Source organism: Ambystoma mexicanum, chromosome 6q (genome assembly GCF_040938575.1).
Source record: "Ambystoma mexicanum isolate Mex_15411 chromosome 6q, UKY_AmexF1_1, whole genome shotgun sequence".
Classification (NCBI taxonomy): domain Eukaryota; kingdom Metazoa; phylum Chordata; class Amphibia; order Caudata; family Ambystomatidae; genus Ambystoma; species Ambystoma mexicanum.
In genome coordinates this window covers 1,588,095,409-1,588,120,091 of record NC_090937.1, presented here as the reverse complement: position 1 = coordinate 1,588,120,091, position 24,683 = coordinate 1,588,095,409, and the positions used below count along the sequence as shown (strand labels likewise).

General features: G+C 48.2%; 1 protein-coding gene across 2 annotated transcripts in view; it reads left to right on the top strand.

Annotated features, from left to right (window-relative positions):
- The window catches only part of PRADC1 (protease associated domain containing 1), a 186,413-nt gene that overhangs the window by 114,530 nt on the left and 47,200 nt on the right, over positions 1-24,683 (top strand). For both annotated transcript variants that reach the window (XR_011282318.1, XM_069632309.1), the window contains exon 4: positions 15,969-16,136. Coding sequence is in view for 1 of the 2 variants with exons in the window: in XM_069632309.1 (XP_069488410.1) it covers positions 15,969-16,136 (168 nt within the window). In the remaining variant the exon portion in view is untranslated. The remainder of the gene's footprint in view (positions 1-15,968; positions 16,137-24,683) is intronic.

The following is a 24,683-nucleotide window of genomic DNA, read 5'->3' as shown; positions in this document are numbered from 1 at the left end:
ATCGCTTTAAATATCGTAGGGGAGTAGTCATCTATATACACACAGCATGCAGTTTTTACGAGCTTGCAAACTCCCCCACGATCAACTAATATTATATCGAGTGCCATCAGTCTTATTCCTTTTTCTTCTAACGTCATATTCAATAAAATATCCGTTGTGGAATCTATTGTTTTTTTAATATTCCAGACAGTTTTCTTATATTGTAAGAGTTTTCTATTTGGGACAAGAACGGTATAAATGATTTGGCTATATCCATTGCTATCATTCCATCCTCACTACTCCTTTGAGTTCTACCTTTTGTTCGTCTGGCTACTTCTGCTGTCTCCAAGAGGAACACTCCTGGAAACAGTAGACCTAGGTAGCATGTACCTCCCCAGTTCCTAGGTAACCATGGATATGCTTTTTCTCCACATATAAAATAAACAGGGTCTCCCACGTACACGGGTTCTATTTCATGTTTTAAAACCACTATGTTCAGGCAGTTGCTAAACGTTCCTACTTTATAGGAACCCTTTTTCTGTAGACATAGGGGAGCAGTTTTGGGGCTGTGATCCACTGCATAGGCAGGGGGCACAGCATCTTTGTTCCATTCATCCCTCATCCTAAATGTCATTAATGATGTTCTTTCTGCTGGCGGGGTTGGTCTATTCTGCCTATGTTATCTATCTAGTCTTGTTATTTTTCGTGTATTCTTTCTCACGGGTTCTAGTGCAAATACGCGAATTTTTTGGAATATGGAACAACCCACAGGTCTCATGATTACTTCCTCAAATTCATTTATATTGGTCTCATCTAGCTGACCCGTATTACTCTTGTTCCATTTCCCAAAGAACATTGCACTTAACGTTACTTCACAGGAATAAATCCATGGCAATGGTTGTACATACCAGCCTATCCCTTTCCCACCTTGCTGTGGTAAATGGGAGCAAACCCAGCATTCTTTTTTCTTTAACACCGCATGGGTCATGTTCATGATGAGCAACAATGTATTGTTGCCGTAACCTTCTCTGTCTTTCTTCCATTGGGGGCAAAGTACCAGTGATTACATGAACCGGGCTTTCAGTAGCTGTTTTTGGCAAAAGTGTTACTAATGGGTGTACGTACTCCAGGAACCATAGTGTAATAGCTGTTATTGTTGGTACTATCATACTTAAGAAACATAGGACCAATGTCCAAATCAGTACCTTCTTCCTTTTACCATGCTTTTTCACTAAATTTACAGTCTCTAAATCTATTATTTTTTTTAGCAGGGGTGCAGGAGGAGGCTGAAACCGGTCTTGACTTGTTCTTCATCGTCCTTCTTGCTGGCGAAGTTCGTCGTGAATGTCTCTCGTTCTTCATGCCAGAAAAGTTCAACGAAAAATGTCACATTTCAATTCTCCCAGCCTTTTCACAGCCTGGATCATTTATCCACTCCCGAGCAAGATTAGTTGTTCTTTCTCCCACTGCTCAGACAATTTCTGAACAGTTCTTTATTGATAGAGTACCATGTGCATCCAGCTTGTCCCGCTCTGGCTTAGGACACATGTACTCTCTCAGCCTTAGTACTTATGTGCGTCCAGCTTGTCTTGCTCTGGCTCCTGACACATGTACTTTATAAGCGCACCGAGGAGCCGTGAGTTTTGAATTGTCCGACTTGCACAATTCTCACACTTCTCTCCTCTACGCCCCTGGTTCCTACTCCGTCCGTGAGTAGAACCAAAGGCCAAAAAGAAAAGCACCAAAGATCTGTGGATCACTTTGCCTGTCGAGGCCGCAGATTATATCGATTCACTCCTGCTATTGTATGATCCGTGAATAGTGCCCTTGCATTTCCAGTATCAGGCTCAGTGTCAGGCTCAGTGTCAGCCTGTGGCACAATGATGGGTAGCGATGGGCGTCGTGGCAATGATTTAGTTTCTTTCTCTGGCTTTGGTGCATTCGCGAGAACTGGTGGGCGCCAAAGGGGTGCATGCGTTGTTTCTGCTCGTGTTTGCAATGCAGAGTTTGTGTCGTTCGGCAGTGATGTTGTTTCTGCTGAGCAACGTTGGGGCACTTTTCGCCCTTCCCCCTTACTGGCAGCCTCCTCAGGCTCTGTTTCGAGTTTCACTTCTCGTTTGCGCTTTGTTTCAACTTTCACTTCTCGCTCAGGCTGATGCTGTGGCACTGGACTGGCAACAGTTTCTTTCGTTTCCGAGACCGTTGTCTTTTCCTCGTCATCTGGATCAGGCAAAGTTTTCGGTGACGCTGGGAACCTTTTGGCATGGGTAGCATGGATCCATGCCTTGCGTCCGTCCACTCGGATGGCCGTCTGTGTTGCCAAAAGTACTTGATGGAAGCCGCGCCACCTGGGTGCTAATGTTGTCTTCCGTTCAAAGTTTCTGATTAGCACCCAGCTCCCAGGCTCCAGTGAGTGCCCCGGTCCTGTATATCGCATCGGCAACGCCTCCTGCACCTGCTGATGAATCAAACGCAACTTTTGTATTAAAAGTCCACAGTAAGTGCTTAACATAGGATGCTCGACCTCACATAATTTTCTGGGCTGCGGTGCGCACCATACATTTGCTGGTCTCCCCATTATAATCTCATAAGGGGAGAGCCCAGTCTTAGCCTGCACAGACGTGCGCATACACAACAGCGCTAGGGGTAATGCATCCACCCAACTCAACTTGCTCCCAGCGCAAATTTTCGCTATCTTTGACTTCAGGATTCCGTTGTGTCTCTCCACAAGCCAAGCAGAACTGGGATGCCTGGAACTGTGGAATCGCTTCTCTATTTGCAGACCTGCACAGATCTGTAGCACTACTGCGCCCACAAAGTGGGGGCCGTTGTCTGACTACAGGACACGAGGCAACCCAAACCGGGAGAAATACTCCTTCAGCATTACTTTTGCTGTGGACATGGCAGTACAGTCTTTTAAAGGCTATGCCTCCACCCACTTGCTGAATGCACAGATTACCACTAACACGTATTTGTAGTTCTGGCACCTTTCCATTTCTATGAAATCAAAATAGACCACCTCAAACGGCATAGAGGGAGAGCCGAAACTACCTGCTGGAGTCACGGTTCCCTTTCCTACATTGTGTTGCAGGCACGTGATACAATTCTGCACTAGCCTTTCTGCATTCTTTTTTATGTGCTCATTCTTCCATACTGTGGATAAATGCTGTACCATTTTCTTTGCGCAAATGTGGGTAGGGCTATGCACCATTATAACCATTGCAGTTACGTAACAATTTGGCAACATCCAGTTCTTTGTTTCCTTGTCCACCCAACATCCTTCCAAATCTAACTCAGCAGAGCCCTTAGCCCACCCCTGAATCTCTTCGGTTGTGGCCTCAGCCTGCATTTCTTTGACTGTGGCAACTCCATTCTCTATCATACAAGGTACTTCCTCAGTCTGTACTGTCATCATTTTATTCCCCAAATCTGTAGCTGTTTGCTTCGCAATCCTGTCTGCAAACTCGTTTCCCTCTCCCACTCTGCATGTTACTTTCTTATGCGCCTCGCACTTTACTATAGCTAGGCGCTTTGGAAACGTGAGCGCAGACAACAATCGCACAATCAAAGGGCCATGCTGAATCCTGGCTCCATGTGATGTCAAGAAACCCCTCTCAGCCCAAAGTCGGCCAAAATTGTGAACCACGCCAAAGGCGTACTGGCTGTCAGTATAAATATTTACGTTCAGATTCTCAAAGAGTTCACAGGCTCGGGTCAGTGCTATTATTTCTGCGGCTTGTGCCGAATTGTAGGGGATCCTTCTGCTCTCTACAACTCTCTTTAGGGTAGTAATTGCATATGCAGCCGTTGATGTGCCATCAGGTAATTTAAAACAAGAGCCATCGCAAAATAACTCCCCATCTGGCTCTTTTTGTGGGATATCGCTCAAATCAATCCTTCCCTTTGTTTCTTCTTCAGTGATCATTAAACAATCATGGGGTGGTGATTCGTTGTCACCAATTTCTGCTATGGGCAGTGGCATTAATTCTGCAGGATTCAATGCGCTAGACCTCATAATTTGGATGTGGGGTGCAAACAAGATGAGCTCATATCTTGTCAGTCTAGCTGAGGTGAGGTGTTGCATTTGCGTCCTATTTAATAGAACGTCTATAGCATGTGGCACCATCAGAATTAGTGTGCCCCAATACCATTCCTTCCGTTTGTTTCACTGACGCAGCAGCCGCTGCGACGGATCGCAAACATCGTGGTAGAGCGCGCGCTACAGGGTCCAACGCGCAAGAAAAATAGCCGCACGGCCTTTTTCTTCCACCTTGTTCCTGTGTCAAAACCGCCAATGCACATCCTTCACTCTCACTCACAAATAGTCTGAAGATCTTTTTATAGTTGGGAGTGCCTAAAACTGGTGCAACACACAATGCAACTTTCAATTGCTCAAACGCTTTCTGACATTCCTCATCCCACTGCAAAGGCATCTCTGCATCCTTTTTAGTCCATTTTATCATCGGCTTCACAATCAACGCAAAATTACTGATCCACTGCCGACAATAAGAGGCCATGCCTATTACAGCTCTCACTCCTTTTTGAGTTTTTGGAATAGGCATACTAGAAATACTTTTTATGCGTTCTGGTGTTAATCTTCTCCCTTCTTTCGAAAGTAGGTATCCCAAATAAGACACCTCCTTTTGATTATACTGGAATTTCTTCAAACTCGCCTCATGACCATGGGTCGCTAAATGTGTCAAGAGTAATACAGTACTTTCTTTGCAGATCTCTTCGTGTCAGCCGCTAATAACAAGTCATCTATGTACTGCAAGAGTATGCAACCTTTGGGTATTTCTAGCATGTCTAGCTGCTCTTTTAGCGCTCTGCTGTAAATGCTCGGGCTTTCTGTATATCCTTGTGGAATGCGTGTGAATGTGAATGATCAACCTCCTAGAGTGAACACAAACAGATATCTACTGCTTTTATCCACTGGGATGCTAAAGAATGCGTTCTTCAAATCAACTACACTAAAGTATTCTGCAGTTGTCGGTATCATGGTCAGTATTGTTGTGACATCTGGGACCAAAGGGAATTGTGGGTCTACCACTTTGTTTAATGCACGCAGATCAATTATGAAACGATAGGGTACTTCATTGCCTCCTTTCTTGTAAACTGGAAGAATCGGGCTGTTGCACGTGCTCCCTGCAATTTCCTCAACCACCCCCAATCTCACCAGGTCAGTAACAATGCTTTTCAATCCCTTCTCACCTTCAACAGAAATTTTATACTGGGGAATTCGTGGTAGTGTTACACCTTCTTTCAAAGTTATTTTTGCTGGCATTATTTTCAAGCATCCTACATCATTATAATGCATTGCCCACAGACAGGTTGATACTCCACTTAACTCTTCTGGCAACTCTTTTGACATGAATTCCGTCACCGGTGCATCGTGAGGCCACATCGTGAGGAACACCCCATCTGCCGTACAATGTATGACTGCCCCCAATTTTCTCAACAAATTGAATCCTAGCAAGTTCTCTCCACAATTCTCTGTCAAATGAAATGGACACTGCTCCATAAATGGTCCTATTGTAATTGGGACAGCTTCGGACATGGGGTTATTTACTGGTGTACCTGTGAACCCTACAGAAACATTCTTCTGCCCCGACAGTGGTATCTCCGGAACCAAGTGGTGGTCTTTCGAACACTTCTGTGCCCCTGTATCTACAAGGAAACGGTGCTCCTTATTCCCGACTCTCATTTCTACGTAGGGTCCTCTGATTCACGGGAATAGACACTGGTTCCGACCCCTGTCGTGGGCTATCCTATCATGAAAATAACACATCGTCCGATGTGTAGTCACCGCTACTGCTATAATACGTGTTTGGTTGTGTATCAAAAATATTCCCATTTCCCCCTCGATGTCCTCCACTCTGATCATTTCTCTGTTGGCCCTGCCCGCCCCGATTTTTGGTTCGAAACACTTTGGTTCAATGTCTGGTTCTGTTGTGCTTGGTTTTGGCCATATGATTGGGTCTGAGTACCTCCATTGGTATATCCCTGCTGCTGCTGCATGTTACTTCTGCTTGGGCCGTTCGACCCCTGATGTCCTCTATGAGGCCTTCTCTGACCAAACCCACCTCTATTCTGTAGGTGCGAGCATTGCGCTCGCCAGTGTCCTTCCTCCTTACAGTACGCACATTGATTTAATCCCAATGACACCAAATGCATATTATTCAAATTTCCCCGGCCTTGTGCATTACCTCTACCTCTATTGTATCCAATGACCTGCTGGAGTAACACCCTTGTTTTTAAATTTACTCTATCCTTCACCTCTCTTTCTTTCGCCACATTTACCCTGTTCTCGTAATATTGGGCTATGTGTAATATCTCGCTCACCGGTTTTGCTGCCCAGGAACTTTCCGACGTCATTAACATATCTTGAATTGGCGATATTAGTCCCCTCACATATTTATCAACAAATAGCCTTTTCCCCGACTCTGTGCTCACATTCTGCCCACTGAAGTCTGTGAATACTCCTTCAAATCTATTGAAATAATCTGTTACTGGCTCATCCTTGCCCTGTACACATGTAGTTAATTTGTCCCACTGAATCCTTTTTTCTGGAATTATTTCCCTCAATCTCCGCATTATCCGTTCTGGTAGATCTGCCATGCGGGTTCCCGGATTTTCCCCTACTTTTCTATTTTTATCCCCCAGTAGTAACTCCGAAAACCCCCGCGTCATCTACCGTCCTCATCTGTTTCCATATATCTGCTGGCAAAATGGCTGGGAAAATCAAATCTATATCGCTCATAGTAAGCACTGCTGATCTCAGGGTTGACTCCACTTCCTTGTAGAACCCTGCTGGATTCTTTCTTATATCGGGAATCGTCTGTTTTATAGTATTCACCTCTTGCCTGGAAAAGGGGACATGCACATACTGGGCGGTGAAATGGGCTGGTGTTACCTGCGCTCCTACTGTTCCCGTCGCAGGGATCTCTACTTTTGGTACAAACGTGGGCAGGACCTCTCTCATTGGAAATGCCCCACTCACGATCCCTCCCCCTTCTCTTAGGTTCAATAGTATTCCTAAGTCCAGTGATAGGCCCGTTTCTCCTGTACTTCGCTCGAATGCTCTCCTGTATACCGCTAGTATCTTAGGTGGGCTGGCCTTATTATTTTTTATATCCTTCTCCATCAAATGTTCAGCCATCGATTGCAGTGCCTTTCTTTTCATTGGTATGGAATATTCATCAAATATATCATGTAAAACCATTGTTGGAATACTAGGATTTGATGCCCATTTTACCGCTTCTCGTATACATACTTTCAATTTCTCGCCCTTCTGTACAGATGACGTTGAATGTCTCCGCTCTATGTATGATTCTACCGTCCCTCACCCCTCTCTTCTAATATCCCGACCCCTGTACCCAGGCGCAGTAAACATTTCGGCATACTCATTATCCAACTTATTTTTAAGATCAAAAAGTCTATCCACATATTCCTTCACGTCTTCATCTTTTATTCTACAACATGCTAGTTGGTTCAAATCTAACAATCGTTGTGGTGTTAATTTGTCAAGCAACTTTTTCCATTCTCCCACCAAAACTTTCCCCATGGATTCCAACACTACCTGTCTCTCGTTGCTTCTTCGGTACCCATATAATGAGGCCAATGCTGCCGTCTCATCATTTCCTTCTATGTACATTTCTGCCTCTTGTCGTAATTCAATCTTTCTCTCTTTGCTGATTGCACTTCGAGTTACCCGTCCAAATCCTGTTCCTTCAGCCCCACCTCTTGCCTCCCCAGTCTCAATCTCGACTTCGGGAGGGGCGGATGGTGCTGAATCTGTCTCTAGAGCGGGAGGTGCGGATGGGACAAGTGACACAGGTGGCATCTGTGAAGGGCCTTGCTGGGTGCTGGGAAATTGTGTGTCCGCAGTCTGCGCTTGTGGGAGTGCTCGTGCTGTGGGCGGGGCTTGGGTTAACGCTTGCGTGAGGGGAAGTGCTCGGGCTGCGGGAGGGGGTATGAGAGCTATTGGTTGGGCCCGCGCAGTCACTGCTGGCGTGTTTGGTTTCGATTCTGGTTTTGGGCCTCGACCCGTGTTAGTTAACAAATGTTCCATTAATTCATCTGCTATGTGTAGTTCCCGCTGCGGGTATATTCTGTCTATGTTCATCTGGTCCCGTCTCCCTTCCCGTCTTAGACTCTCAGTCAACTCCTCCTCTTCCTTCTCTTCTGCTATCACAAGCTTCGTTTTATGCCTACGTGCATGCTTCTCTCTACTCCTTAGTCAGAGCATCGCTTCCCTCCTCCAATCTTTGACGGTCTCAAAAGCTGCAGGTCGCGCTTTCTTTCTCATCAGCACCCTCTCTAGGTTATCTATCCTCCCCATCTCAAAACTACCATTTATCAGCCACTGATGGTCGGGTTGCTTTCTAGTTTGCCTATGCCAAATTTCACAAAATATTATCGCACCCACACCATATTTCGCATACATATCATAAGCCGGCGTTCCCCCAGGTGGTGCACTTTGGCCATATTCCAAGGACTGTCTACCGCAGCTGAAAAGTCCCGCTAAAGTGGACAGTACTCCAGGCATGTTTCTTTAACCTTCCCCTTTGGTTAGCCACTTTTACCTGGACGTTTGAGTTTGCAAAATCAACACTCTACCAAAAATCAGGTTTCTCTTTGAATCGGGGAATGACTCACCTGATAAAACAAGTCGCCTGTTCTAACGCAACCTCTCCCCACGTCGTGTCTGCGCTTCTCTGGCTTCTGCCTCGTCTCGGGACCCTCGCCTCCTTTGCCCTCTGGCCCAGTACGTCGATCAGGGATCAGATGTGTGCAGATCTGCGGAAGGAATCTCTCCTCTCTTCTACAGGGCGCCCCGTACACTTCTTGATCCCGGCTCGACTGTCCCGTCCTCCCCGTTCTTCCGCCTTTACTCCGTTACAACATATACGATGGGGCAAGTGGGGGAGGGTCCCTATTCGGGCGCCATCTTGAAAGGGGCCCCTAGGGGTCCCTCGTGCTATGGAAACAAGGCAATGACCATACATGAAAAGATGCGCCAGACACGAGGTTTCAAATTCCCAATGCTAGGGTTTATTGCAAGCAAAAGATAGTATCAATTGGCCAATTCTGATCTCGCGCCCCGCAACGTGAGTTTCCTAGACCTCGAGGGACGCAAGAGAGCGAATTAAGTACATCAGTTACATATATACAAATTGCATATCATACAATCAGCAAAGTCATGTTCAACACCCCTCTGTATTAAGTTCCTTTGAACTCGGGATGACGATGGACATATCCGACGAGTATGACGATTATAATGCTTTCGATGTCTATTCTAGTAACAATGTGCAATTTAGAAAGTGCGGAGGCATCTTTTAGAACACGGTGGTTCTGTTCTTGGAAGCAATCTGTACACGGGGGAAGAGCCACATTCCAAGCTTTGCTATCTATGGGGTACTATTCGTGTCCTGGGAGCCGACACGTTCTAAATGGTTTTGCGAAGGGGGGCCGTAAGAGAAGCATAATTCAAGCCTTTAACTGTATTATTCTAACATATTCTACCATTGTACGAGACTGGCTGGCAGCTGTGAAGTGATTAAATGCCCTGCAGCTTCCTTCCAAGGCTACAGAGAGGGAGCGTGGGCATTCCTCTCTGGCTACTCATGAGGAGTTTCAGCAAACTCTTCAGTCCCGCGACCTTGTCCTTTCATATTCAGACAACAATGTTAACAGTTGAGCAGAGTAAGCAGAATCTGCAAGAATTGCAAGCTGCAAAGCAGATTTTAGACAAAAAGCAATGAGCAATGGTTAACAAGCAAAATGGCGATTCTTACTACATTTAAAATGGCCGCTCGTCGGTCAAGCATAGCAGTTCATATTTCTCCAATTCGGTGCATAAGACGGTTGGCCCACGGCCATCAAGTTACGTCTATCATTCAAATGAAGGGTATTCATTTTTCCAGATTTGACACCACTTCTGTACGTGTTTCTGCCAGTCCCCATCATTCCTCACGTAATCAGGAGGTTGAGAAAGTTCAGGAGCACCATGATCCTAATTGCCTCGGATTGGGCCAGGAGTACTTGGTACCCGGACCTTTTGGACATGTACCTCTGCCCTCCAATACGTCTTCCGCAAAGAGAGGATCTTCTCTCGCAAGAGGAAGGTCGGGTTCTCCATCCAGAGGTCAAGACACTCAACCCTCATGCATGGTTTCTGAGAGGTTGAGAAGACCAGCAACTAAATCCCTTTACCAGTGTTGGAATAAATTCAGTATCTGGTGCAGGGATACAGATGTAGACACTTTTCAATGTGGCACCACAATGGTGCTTACTTTCCTATTGCATCTAGCCAATCTGGGGCTCCAGTTCGGAACAATTAAAGGATATCTAGCTGCGCTGTCCATTTTCAAACGCTCCTTGGAAGAGGTTTACTACTTTAAAATTCCATTAATCATTCAATTCCTGAAAGGGCTCACTAATGTGTACCCTCTGGACCTTTTCATGTCCCAACTTGGGATTTAAATCTTGTACTTAGGTTTCTAACGTGTATTCCTTTTGAGCCTCTGCATTCCTGTCCCTTGATGCTTCTAACGTTAAAAACTGTCCTTCTTGTGGCCTTAACATCAGCCCGCAGGGTTAGTGAATTGCAGGCTCTCTCATGCAAACCTCCGTACACTGCTTTTCACAAGGAACTTGAGGTTAAACCTTCTTTCTTACCAAAAGTAGTTTCTGACTTTCACTTGTCACAAAAAAAATCATACTACCTACGTTCTACCCTCCTCCTCATTTGGGCAAAGAAGAGGAGAGGTTTCATAGACTGGACCCAAAAAGGGCTCTCCGTTTTTATATTTCAAGAATGTCAAAATTACGTCAGAATGACCAACGTTTTGTAGGTTATACTGGCCATAAATTGGGATTAGCGGTGACAAAACAGACCATAGCCCGCTGGATCATTTTTGTCCATAGTTGAGTGCTACTGATTGACGGGAAAGGACCTGCCGGATGGGCTTCGAGCCCATTCCACTAGGGGTATGGCTACTTCTGCGGCTCTGAAGAGGGGAGTCCCTGCAGCGGATGTTTTTTCAGCTGCAACATGGGCACCAATGCATACATTCATCAAGCATTACTGCTTAGATGCTTCTTCCAATGAAGGATTATTTGCTAAGGCATTACTCCATTCCATCCATGAGAAAAAATAATCGATACTCCCACCTCCAAAATTACCATTGCTATGGGAGTCTATCATAATATGAGGAATACGTGGGAGGACACAATCCATTCGAAGAACAAGTTACTTACCAACTGTAACATTCTGTCTGACAGTCCACGTTTCTCACTCTAAACTGCAATTTTTCAAGAAGAGAGAGAGCAGAAGCTGCAGGATGTTCGTCCTTGCGAAGTGTTAACAGTTTAAGAAAGCATTGGCAAAGGCAACAGTTGGGGCTTTTGTGTGGGCATGCAATGGCATTACAACGCAGTGACAGTCATACACTGGAGAAACAGTGGCAGGCTGCCTGATTGAACAATATGACCAGTGCATATGAAAATCTGGATAGCTGTTTAGTCAGTCAATTGTGCGCGGGAAATACCATAGCCCACAACCCAGAGGAGCAGAAAAGAGTCAGGCGGAAAGGGAAAGGGACAGGTGGGAAGATGAAGAGCGAGGATGGGAATCAACAGGATGGCTGAGGGAGGCACAGGAAAGGGGATACAGGAGGGGAGGAGTATGGCACAAGAAGGGGTAAGAGCGAAGAGAAAGGAGGGCAGAGGTATGATTAGAGTTTGAAGGTCGGGGGAAGAGTAAAGCATCAGGAGAAAGGGCTGGTATAAGAGTAACGAGGCAAGGGAGCTTAGAAGAAGTAAGACCAGGAGCAGAGGAGGGAGTAAGAGTAGTAAGACAGTAGAGGATGTAGCAGGAGTAAAGATTGGGAAGGGCACAGAGACACTTATGGCTTGAAGGAAGGCGGAAGAAGTGCAAAGATTATGGAGAGTCGGAAGGAATAGGAGTAGGGAGGCAGAGGATGCAGCATGAGGGAAGATTTGGATGGGCACCCATATACAATGAGGAAAAAGGGGAGCAGGATGAGCAGAGGGACAGGATGGCAGAAGAATGAGTAAGAGGAGAGTAAAGGGCAGGGAAGATAATAACGTGGATAGGGATCCACACTTGTGGATTTTAGGATATTTCATAACATGAGATTTTTCAGTGAGTTCATGATTTCATATGACTGAGTGCACACAATTGGTTGATCATTGATACAGGGTAACGTGTGCCATAAAATACTCATTTTATTACAGCATATATGAACAATTTATGCACATAGTTTATGTAAATCACCCTCTAGACGCTATCCACAACTTAAAAGATCAACGAGCCAGAAACTCAATGATTCTTTTCCCCACCCGAGGAACAAACCTGCGTACCTTTAAACCAAATCCTTTATCCCAGAAACCCTGAAAACGGGCCCATTGTATTCAAACTCAGAGTGAGAGCCAGAGAGGACAGATTTGGGGGAGAAGGGCAGGAAAGCACAGGGAAGGTGTAGCAGAGGACGCAGTAACGAGAGAGGAAGGGGGAGGGGGAGGGTTAGGGAGAGAGAGAGGGGGAATCAGAGATCAGGGCAATGGGGGACTGTATCCACAGAGAGGGAAGGAGATGAATGAAGCCTGAAAACAGCGAGGTAGTAAGGAAAGAGAAGGAGTAATAAGGGGGAGAATATGGAGGCCAGGATGAAGTCAAGAAGAGGGAAGAGACAGCACGCACGTAGAGAGTGAAGTAGATAGAAAACAAGAGGGAAGCTGAGGAAACATGAAGGCAGGGGGATATAGATGAGAGGGAAATACCGGGGGGTGGGAGGCCTCACATCTCTGGAGAGGGCCTGCAGCCACTGCCAACCAGGCAAAACATAAGCTGATAAGCATAGCTAACATTTAATAATTGCAAAGGGTTGGGGGACATGCACCATGGTGTCGGCAGTCGTTGGCATGGGCAGGCCATGCACTGCATTCTGCCAGACCCATCATTTCAACAAACAAACCTCACAGCGACGCTGATGGTGGGAATGCAATGAGAGGCAGCACAGCAGGGAGGGAAGAATGCAAATGTGACGGTCACGAAAGTAGTTGGGTTCCAGTAAGGAATGAATTACATTTTAATAGCAGACAGCACCTCACCTGCAGACTATGTGTCACTCTCTGCATCACAGCAGGGCCGCTCTTAGCACAGGGGCTACCGCCGCCAGGATGTGTGGCCTGCTGGCCTGGCACACGCACAGCAGAAGGCTGCTGCAGGCCTGCAGCTAGTCCAGGGCCGGCCCAGGACAGGCCAGGTCACAGACGGCAGCCGACAGACGCAGGCCACATTGGCCCAAAGAAGAAGAGGTCTACTGTCTGCAAACTGCAGCATCAGAATCACAATGGTCTAGGGGGCACACTCATGACCCTGACCCAACACCATCATTTCACAGCACCTGGTGCTGCGTTTCCTGGCCTGCTGCTGCTGCTGCTGCAGCCAGCTTCAGCCTGCAGGATGCAGACAGTGTGAACAGGGCCGGTGCTATGACTACAGGCAGTACATCTTACAGCATTTTGCCGCTCTGACATTTGTAAATATAGGCAAACGCCTAACCTTGCCTAGTGATAGCACCGGCCCTGCAGTTCTCATATTCTCATCTCATGGCATTGCCCATTACAGAGACTTGGATGACCACCTTACGACCTACTACACTTACGGCCTCTACGGCCAAAGTGCACTCCTCATGTGTATTCACAAGAGACGGCAGGGCTGGCCTAATGTTCATCCTCCTGACCTTCGTGCATCTAACCACTTTATACCACACTCACTTATATGCACTGCTACGCAACTCTTCCCACCTGCCCCACTCTCATCCTGATCCGTAGGGCCTCAGGCCCTCAGTCCCTTCCCTGAGTTGGTCCTCTTCCTTCATTCCATTCTCACCAAAGCCACTGCAGTGCTAATAGAGTCAAGTCCTAAATGGGAACCAAGTCACCTGTCATCTCTAACTACTCCAATGTTCTTTCTTAAATCAGATTGTCTCCTCTTCACTTTCTACCTCTAATCCTTACAATTGTCCTCTACCCCTCTGGTCATACTGTTTTACAGTTCAGTATCCCCTGCGCTCTTCCACTTCCATCTCTAAATATAAATTCAAACCATACTCCCTGGCACAAGCCGAAGTCGGGTCCACCTGTCTTGCTCCTTCTCGGGGAACTGTTATTTAACAGGCCTTCTCTTACTTTAACCTTATTCTCTTCCTCTTTCGAACATCTCTACCCCTATTGTGTCTTCATTCATTCTAGCCCTCACCCCCAACACTGGATCGCTCTTTAGGATATTCCTCCTTAAAACAGACGTTCAATGCTACCTTTGCAGGTGTGCAAAGACCATACTCCTACTAACATGCTCTTCTACTCTACTATATCCATGCCCTCTCCTTCCCTACGGTCATGGAAGCTACCAATCCTCCTACTTTACTAATCTCATCAATACTCTTTGCTCTGACCCGTATGCTGTGTCCTTATGCTATATCTTCTTTCCTAACCACTACATCCCCTCTAAATTGACAAAATCAGTGACGGCCTCACTGCCCTCCATTGCCTCCCTCCGCTTCTTTCTCCTCACCTGCTATCTACCCCCCCACTACTTGCCCGCCATGCTCCTTCTTTCCAACTTGAATTGACAACCATCTTGAGGTCACGCAACCCCTTCCGGTGCTCCCATTAAATCTTTTCCCCCTACAGACCGTCACAGAACTTGCTCCTATCACATGTTTCTTTCTCTTGTCCCTCTTTAACGTCTCTGCCTCGATCTTTCTTTCCTGTCCGCTCGGCTGAACGCCAGTAACCATGCTAACTATGGGACTACTATCTTGCCTTTCTCGAAATGGCAAAATGCCTAGACTCATATTTAACAGGATATCCACCTTCCCGTACACTTGTGACCTTTGTGATGCTCTTTAATCCGAATTCCAAAGCCATCATTCTACCAAACCACCATCATTAGTGTCTCTAATTGTCAGACCTCTTCTCGCCATTATACACTCTCTTTTATCATAATTGTAGACCTCTCAGACCCCCTTTCATATGGTTTACAGTCCTTCTGCCTTTTGCCTTGAAATTCAAGACACAACTGATTGCCTTATATCGTTCTGTGTTCCGAGAGATGAAGGAACAGTGATGCCCACAGGAATGCCAGATGTTAAGATTAATTCTTAACATTGCAGCCATCACCCCTTTTGTTTTGCGAAGGATCAATGATGCGTACGACCGACTGACCTCTCCAGGTCTATGTGCTCCAGGACTCTGCCCCTTACTCTTCACCATCTTCCCTTTAAATCTCTGTAAGGGCTTACATTCCATTACCTGGCTGATACAATCTCCCACTACTCTCCTCTGTGCAACCCCTGCCCCAGCACCCTCCATAAATTCACTGTTCCCGACAACCCTGCTCACCTCGATTGTCTCTTCTGCTTCCTTGCCCCGCACCACTGGAAAGCACTATCCACCCCACCACCTCATTTCCAAAACCGCAGTATCCACTCCTTTAAATCTTCACTTAAGCACTACTTCCTGAGCCAGGAAGAACCCTCTGCTTACTCTCACGTTACTCCACCTCCCAGATGACCCATTCCAAACTCTTCTGTATATATTACCCTGTACTTGTTTAGTCCTCTGACCACTGTTCATCATGTGTCTTGTTCCTGATCTCTGCACTGTCTTTATCTCAACCAACCGGCCAGTTGCAGATCACCATTCCATCTTATCTGTCGCTTAATGCAGTATTACCCCGATGACTGTTATTTGGGTGAAACACTATGTTCCTTCAATAAATGCAAATATAAAACTGTTGCATAATTGCAAGTTCAAGTTGTTTTATGATTATGAAAAACCCTGGTCTTCATGACGATATAGCACAAACTTGCTCAAAAAGATATGCCATTAAGTTGCCATTTTGTGAAGAAAAGATGCATCTAAATTGTTACTTTAATGTATTCTGCCTGTTGCAGGGGTTGCTCATTCTTGTCCAAGACACGTATTATCCAGGAACATGGAGGGCTGGCAGTGATCATCTCCGATAATGCATATGAAAATGACAGCGTGTATGTTGAAATGATCCAAGACAATACCAGCAGGACTGCAGAAATCCCGGCTCTCTTCCTCTTGGGAAGAGATGGGTAAGTGTGATCTTCTGGCATAACTTGAGGTAGCCGGTTTCTGGCTACTGTGGAATTTTTCATACCAGTAGGAAAAGCAGGCCAAAGTGTTTATTTTTCAAGTTTATTTCCTTTATGTGCTTGTCTGTCCACGGGCAATGGAAGTTCATTCACAGGTTATTTCCTCCTCTGTGTATGCTGCATTGTTTGATTTCTACTTATTTTTTTTTATTTTTAAAAAAAATCTTTTTATTGAATTTTATACAGGATACAACAGGCAAATACGAAACAATTCAACTCCCTCCTAATCCCTTATCTCTCCCCCACCCTCCTCCCCTCACCACGAAATCCCTACATCCCAGCGTTCCCCAAAGTGACAACACCCCCTAAATCTACCCCTCCCACCTAATTCCCTGACCCCACCCAAGCCCCCTCCACCCTTCCAACACAACTCATCCGGTATGAAGGTCTAGCAACTTAAGTCTCTGCGGTCGCCATTGCTCCCGAAAGTCTCCCTTCAGGTAGTCCAAAGTCTCTCCCCATTCCTCTGCAAAATCCCCCAACTTATTATTAGCTGCAAATGAAGCCCATTCTAGAGACACTATTCCCCACATTTTCCTCAACCAGTCCTGCTCCGTCGGAATCGCTGGGCTCTTCCACCTCTGGGCAATAAGAGCCATCGTAGCCAATACGAAAACTATTTCAGCTTTGCATTGCCCCACTCTCTTCCCACCCTCCCCCGATTCCCGACCTCTTCCCAAAAGAATCAGCCTAGGGTCCGGACCCACACCTTCCCCCAGGGCCTGGACCAAAGCCTGCGACAACCACCCAGAAGGACTTGATAGCCGGACAATCCCACCAAATATGAGCCACTGTCCCCTCTTCGCCACAACCCCTCCAACACCTATTCGAAACCCCTGGGTAAATTGCATGCAGGTGAGCCGGCGTGTAATGCCAACCAAGCAAATATTTATACCAGGCTTCCTGAAGTAGAACAGCCCTAGCCACCCTCGGAATCAGTCTCCAGAGTTTCACCCACTCCTCCCATTCCACCTCCTTGCCAATCATCTCCTCCCATCTAATCATATATGGCCATTTAGTAATCTGGCCAATAGCCTCTAAGCCTATAAAGATCCGAAATCAGCCCTCTAGATCCCCCATGCGTGAGTAGATAGCGCTCGAAAGGAGTCAGCTCACGGGTTGCCGCTCTACGAATCTCCGTGGACATCACCCAATGTCGGAGGTGGAAATACCAGAGCCTTTCCCCTTCGCCCACACCAAATTCCCATTTACAGTCTTCAAAGGATTTCACCTGATGGTTACGGAACAGGTCCCTAATGACCCTGCATCCCCCTTCCTCCCACCGCTGGAACGCCCCCTTTTCCAACTCTGGTGTGAAGTCCCCATTGTTAAAAAGGGGGTGAATGGTGACGGGAACGTACTAATCCCCAGTTTCTTCACGACCTCATCCCATATATCTACCAGACCCTTTGTGATACTACTCAAATAAAGATGCGCCGGTCTGAGCCTTCGCGGAAGCCAAAGTACCTCACCTAAATGATGCTGAGCTACCGCTCTATCCATTTGAACCCAGTGTTTGATATAATCCGCTGAGAACCACTCCCTAATTACCCGCAACTGTGCCACCTTATAATAGCGGCGGAAGTCTGGCAAAGTCAATCCCCCCCCCTCCCTCTTGACGCAATCAACAGTCGCCTGGCCACGCGCGGCTTCTTACCGTCCCAGATAAATTCACTAGCTGCTCTATTCAATTCCCTAAAAAAGCTGGGTGGGATAGCCAATGGAATTGCTTGAAACAGGTAGAGCAGCCGCGGGAGGATCACCATTTTCAGCGCCACGCCCCGGCCAAGCCACGACAGCTTTAGGGAGCTCTACTTCCTGAGATCCTTTTTAATTGCGGTCAGAAGGGAAGGATAATTTGCCCCAAACCACCCCGATAATTGAGGAGTAACCTTGATCCCTAGATACCGTATCCCTCCTGGGCTCCACTTAAAAGGAGAGGACTCCTTCACAGCTTTGGCCTCCACTCCCTCCAGCGAAAGATTCAATTCTTCAGATTTCTGCAAATTAATCTTTAGACCCGAAACCTCCCCAAATTTGGTTAAGAGCGCCATTCACACCCCAATGGACTTCCTTGGATTCGTCAATGAGAGTAGCATGTCATCCGCAAATGTGGCCACCTTATGCTGTTGCCCCCTAAAGGGGGCACCCCGAATATCCACATCCTCCCTCATTGCCACCAAAAGTGGTTCCAAATACAAAGCGAACAGCGGCGAGAGGGGGCACCCCTGCCTCGTACCCCGGCAAAGCTTAAAAGAGCGTGATACCATGCCATTCACCACCAAGCGCGCCACGGGAGCCCGATAATTTGCCTGCACCATGCGTATAAACCTCTCCCCCAATCCCATTCTTGCCATTGTCAGAAACAGAAAAGACCACTCCACCCGTTCGAAAGCCTTCTCAGCGTCCAGCGCCAAGAGGATCGCCGGAGTGGAGGTTTTCTGCGACTTCTCGACCAGATGGGCCACACGCCTAATATTGTCTGCCGTTTGTCGGCCCTGGATGAACCCCGACTGGTCCTGATGGATTAGCGTAGGCAGGAAAGCCTCCAGGCGCTTAGCCAAAATATTTGTATACATTTTCGCGTCCAAATTAATAAGTGCTATGGGTCTGTAGGAGGCACAATCCTCCGCGTCCTTGCCTGCCTTGTGGATTAAAGAAACTTTTGCCTCTCCCATGGACAGGGTAATGCCTCCCGAGGTGCCAAATGAATTGAATAATTGTGCTAAATAAGGGGATAACATGTTGGAGAAAGCCTTGTAAAAGGAGGCCGGGAACCCGTCGGGGCCCGGCGCTTTGTTATTGGGGAGAGATGCGATGACAGCACGCACCTCGTCTTCCGAAATGACCTGCCCCAATGCCTCGGCATCCTCCCCAGAAAGACGCGGAAGGGACATGGCTCCCAGAAAATCTCGCTGGGACTGAGAAGACGGGTCCTGCGGAGTGTACAAAGCCTCATAAAACCTAACTAAGCGTTCTGCAATGTCTTCCGAGCGAGAAAGCCCCCCCCTTTCATCTTTTATAGCCATGATCGCATTTCGCTCCCTATTCCCCCTTAATAATCGCGCCAACAACGAGTCCGCCTTATTCGCTTTCGCATAGTACAGCTGCCTCACCCTCAACATCGCCTCTTTGGCCTTTTTAGTCCTTAAAACCCTCAGTTGCCCCTCGGTCAGTCTATACACCCTATACGCACTCCTGGAGGGGGCCTCCCGTAACCTCACTCTCGCCGCCTCCACCTCCCCCTCCAGCTGAGCCTCCAACATACGCAGCTGCCTGTTCCTTTCTGCCTTTAGAGCTATGAGTTCCCCTCTCAGGGTGGCCTTAAAAAGCATCCCACCGTATGCTGAGACTCGTATCTGTGTCATTATTTCTTTCAAAAAAGGATCTAATGCAAGTGGTTAACTCCTCCCTAATCAACTGGTCCCTCAGAAGTTCCCCTGGGAAGCGCCAACTCCAGATCTCCGGTCTTCGCCTGCCCAATCGCAGTTTCATCTGCACCACCTTGTTATCTGCAATACCTATTGTGCCTGTCTCTACCTCTTCAACCCCTCCCACAAGGCTGGCAGATACCCAAATGTAATCTATTCTCGATTGGGATCTGTGCACATCCGACAGGAAAGTATGACCTTCTTCCTCTCCCCTCATCACCCTCCATACATCTTTCAACGCTGCCCCCACAAACCGCTCCCTCAGTAGAGGAGAAGCCACCCCTCCTCCTCCTCTTCCGCCCGCATGCTGCGTCCGATCCAACCGTCTATCCCATGCCAGATTAAAATCTCCCATCAGGACAATCTGTCCTCTCGCAAATCCGTCCAGCGCCACTAGAAGCTCCCTCAAAAACCGCTCCTGTCCCGCATTCGGAGCATACACCGAAGCAATGGTGTATGTTTCCCCTCTGCACTCCCCCTTCACCATGAGGTATCTCCCGTTTTTGTCTCCAAGGACGTTTTGAACTTTGAAATCCACCCCTCTACCAAACGCCAGGGCCACTCCCCCCTTCTTAGCCGGACCTGAGGCAAAAAAGATCTGCGGAAAGCCTTTCAAACGCAGGCGGCCCTGATCAATACGTAACAAATGTGTCTCCTGCAGCGCCACAACATCCGAGAGATGCGTTCTAACAAAACTTTCTAATTTCGCCCGCTTGAGGGGGGAATTGAAACCCCTCACATTATGCGTTACCCACCTAAGAGCAAAATGACGACTTACCCCTTCCAGTTAGCCCTCCTCTCAGCTCTGTTTCCCAGACTCCCACCCCCCCCACCCCCCCAGCTCTGATCCCTCCGGCTTCTCTGCTTCATTCCTCCCCAATCCCCTCCCCCCACCCAACTTCCCCCAGCCCAAAATCCCCAATTTAGGACTGGCCGAACCCCCTCCCACCCTCCTCCCGCCACTCACCGGACGACCTCGTCCTTTCTTGTTCCAATATGTTTTACTCCCCCCCCCCGCCCCCAGGCGCTATTCATACCCCATGTGTCCACCACCCCCAATCTGCTGCCCCAAAGCTCCTAGGGAGCCCCAGACCCTTCTCCATTGCCACCGCCCTTGTCCTCCGCATTTCGAGCCAACCTCTTACCCGTGGGGCCGAGCCCTGCCCCCTTCTTCTTTCCTCGCTCTCCCACCGTCGACCATTCCCATGGCCTGCTCTTCTCCCTTTGGCCGCCTCCTGAATGCTGGCCGCCTCCTGAAGCGTGGTCACTCGCTTCTGACTCCCCTCCCACGTAAATACCAGACCAAAAGGGAAGGACCACCTATATTTGATCCCCTTCTTTGCCAGCTCTCTGAGGACCGGGCCCATATTCCTTCTTTTCAACAACGTTCTTGCAGCCAGGTCTTGATACAACTGAATCTCTTGACCCTTATAGAGAACTGGCTCTCTCTGTCTGGCTGCCCGTAACACTGCTTCCTTCTGACCATACCTAGCAAAGGCCACCACCACCTCCCGCGGCCTAGGGTTTGTTCCTCCCAATGCCCGACCCACCCTTTGGGCCCTATCCAGAACTATCGAGCGCGGGTCATCTTCGCCCACAAGCTCGGCGAAAATCTTCTGGCACTCCTCCTTCAGTTGATGATCTGCCACAGCTTCGGGCAACAACTTAATTCGAACATTAACCCGCCGAGACCTATTTTCTAGATCCTCCAGTATGATCTCCATATTCCTTGTCGCGGAGTCCAGCCGGTCTATGGCCTCGGCATTAGCCATTGTCTCTCGCTCATTCTCCTCTAGTCCCCTCTCAAGTAAATCCGTCCTTTCTCCTAATTGAGCGACTTCCCGGCATATATCGCCCAGAGCGGTATTGAGGTCAGTTCGCATGAGTTGGAACTGCTCCTGGAACGCCTGGGCCAACGACTCTCTCCAGCATTTCCCCTCTGAGATCCTGCCTTGTCATCTGTGTCGATTCCGCCATTGCTTCGCCACCTCCATTCTCCTGCGAAGCGGCTGCGCCAGATTTATGCCCCTCCCTAGTATCTGTAGCAGTCCATAGCGTAGGCAGAGTTCCATGCGCAGCACTGCCAGGGTGACCACCCCCTCCAGACTTTCCTTTAGATCTGGAAGATATCTGTGACAAGGCCAAGCCACTCCAGGCGTCACGGGACAGCCCCGCAGTTTAGGAACACCCCTCTGCCGGCCACAACCCGTTTATTAAAAAAAAAAAAAAAAGTTGAGGGTCTGGCTCCTACGGGGAGCACTCCTTCTCCTCTAAGGGGACCGAGAGGGCGACCCCCCCCCCTGTGTGGAGCCCCCGCTCCCTTCCAATTGCAACCAGGCAATCCTCTACGTTGGACAGGAGACTGCAGCGCTCCACTAATGTTCACCCTGCGGAAAGCGAGGGCCCAGACCAGAGGAAGAGCCAGAATGTAGGATCTTGACTTCTCACCTACAGCACCTCTGCATGCGTCTTCTGTGGCACCAATCTGGCTGCATGCCACCACACCACTGAACCTCCCAGCCCCTCTCCCCAGGCAGTTTAGAACACCAAGCACGATCGGGGGGTGGGGGGGCACAGCTCGCCAGCCAGCCAGTCCAATAGCACGGGGGACACGGCTCACCCGCCAGTCCAACAGGACCCACACACGCTTCCCCCGCCCCAAAGGCACCGTGCCCCTCACATTATACCTAGCCGGGAGGTTCCCCAAGGTGCCTCGCCTGCCTCTACAGGGTCTCCTGGAGCCGTCCCATTGCGAGCAGCTTGCGGCCACCTTTCGCGAGCCGCTACTGAACAGACGCCGCGTCACAGTTCTATTGGGCGGCTCGCCCGCCTGCACACAGTCCGGGGGGGGCGGCGGCACTACTCCTCCCCTGCTCCTCACCTTCCGAAACGCGGGGGCTCCTCCACGGAGGCCGCCGCCCAGTCGCACGTCGCCCTCTGGGGCCTGAATCTCCAACGAGAGGGGGCAGGAGTGGTCCGGCTCCCCACCCCTCTTCCTTCTGCCAAGGGGTGCCGCGCTCCTCCTGCACCCGATGCGGGGCCGCCACCCAGGCGCTACCTTCGTCCCCACAGGGGCGCCGGGGCCATCCACACAGGTGAAGTCCGCTGCCGCTCCACTCCGCTCTCGCCCGCGGGCCGCCCAATCTCAGATGCTACGTCAGTGCGGCCCGTCCTCCCCGCTGGCGCCGCACTTACCTGCACCTCTCGATCCCGGGGGCCCCGCAATTGAACTCTCTCGCAGCCCCCAAAGGAGGCTAGCCTCCACTGCCGCCGGGATGCCCGGCTGACAAGAAGGGGGTGGTGGAACCTCCAAATCTTGGCCTGTGGGGTCGGAGCAGCCGTTGGCACGTCACACTATGCCGGCGGCCATCTTGGAATCCCTACTTATTTTTTTTAACTAGAAGTCCATGCTTTCTTCATGGTACTTGCCTCAGACTTTTTTCTTTCAAACAATTTTCCAAAATCACATCCATCTCTATTGTTGATTTTGCCTGGTGAAGAAATAATCTTTTTTTGAGACATTTCATATAGAGCACAAACCATTAAAATGCCCAGCAATGTGAAATCACTCTACCAAGAACAAACACTTGAAATAAGTGGTTCTATGTTCTAGAATGCTCTCTGTGCCTTCCAGAAGAGGGTAACCATTTTCATATCTGTAGTATTCCCACCTGGAAGGGAAGTGCTTCCACATGATACCCAGCACATCTTCAAAGAGCACAACAAGCATAATCAAAACATGCTTTTGCCTCCTTATGAATCCTCTGTAATGCTTGGCTAAAGTGCACACGCGACTTGGTTGAACTGACAAAATGCTTTGCACTAAACTATGATTTTTTTTTATTCTTTCCTGATGTAGATAAATCCAAGTGACAATTAGATTTTCTATCTTAGAACTCACAAAGCAAAACGAAGCCGGATGAGGCAAACTTTAAGGTGTCAAGATCTCTCTTGCAGTTGGGATACTGGACTTCCTCGGGATCGCTATTCTAGCACAGCCTTTGGGATAAAGTGAATAGCTTGTGTTAGGACCGTTTTTCTAAAGTCCAACTAAGGGCTTCATAAAACTATACATCGGAGACAGTACATAAGCTCCACTCTTAGTACTACCTGAGACTGTTGGTAGCATGGACAGAGCAGCCAGGCTTATTTTAGGAGGGAGAGAGGGCTGTAGCTTGGTGCAAAGAAATGTTAGCATTTATATCAGGACAACCAGCCCCAAACTGGTACTTGGTTCCTTTCACCTTTCAGACCAGGTGGAAGACAAAGTGCTGCAGAGTTTTGGGCTCCTCCCTCAGTTCCTGCCTTCTCAAACAATCTGGAGCCTAGGCAGGGAATACAAAGGATTCCTGCCGAAGACAAAACATCCACTGAGGTTGTTCCCGCCTAGAATGTCAGGGGAAGACCGCAGAAACAACAATCATACTTAAAAATGGCAAAAATGTAACCCACCATACTAGCAGAATGGTAGTCCTTCTGTACATTACTGAGGCTGAATAAACAGTCTTGCCAGTAATAAAGACTAAAAGTCATAAAGGTAAAACCACTGCCACCAGCCATTCAAGTAAACTTGCAATTGTAACAAAAATGATACAGGTAGGTACGCAGGGGGATACATTGTATCCCCCCAGCACTCCACATAAGGTGGAGTGTGCTGGCTCACTATATAAAATGTAAAGGGGGATGGAAATCCCCCTTTACATTTGGTAATAGTACATTTGGTAATGGTAGTTCATCCGAGTACATTTAAGAGAAATTAACAGGGGAGCCCAAAGGGGAAACCCAGCCCAAGCCCAAAAGTTGTAAATCTATAACTTCAACCATACACCATGGAGAGACCACCTATAATGGTCACCCATAAAAAGAGTAATAGACTAGGTGACAGGGGAAAAAGATTTCCCTTCACCTAGGGACAAGGGAAAGTCATCACCAAGTCCAAGCAAAATGTTTTTGTGTCGGAAGCGGCCTCTATGCTTGTGGTTGAGTGTACAAAGCATATCGGGGGTGCGGCTTGACACGGCTACACACGTTGCAGGGTCCTTTCCTCTTGCAGTTG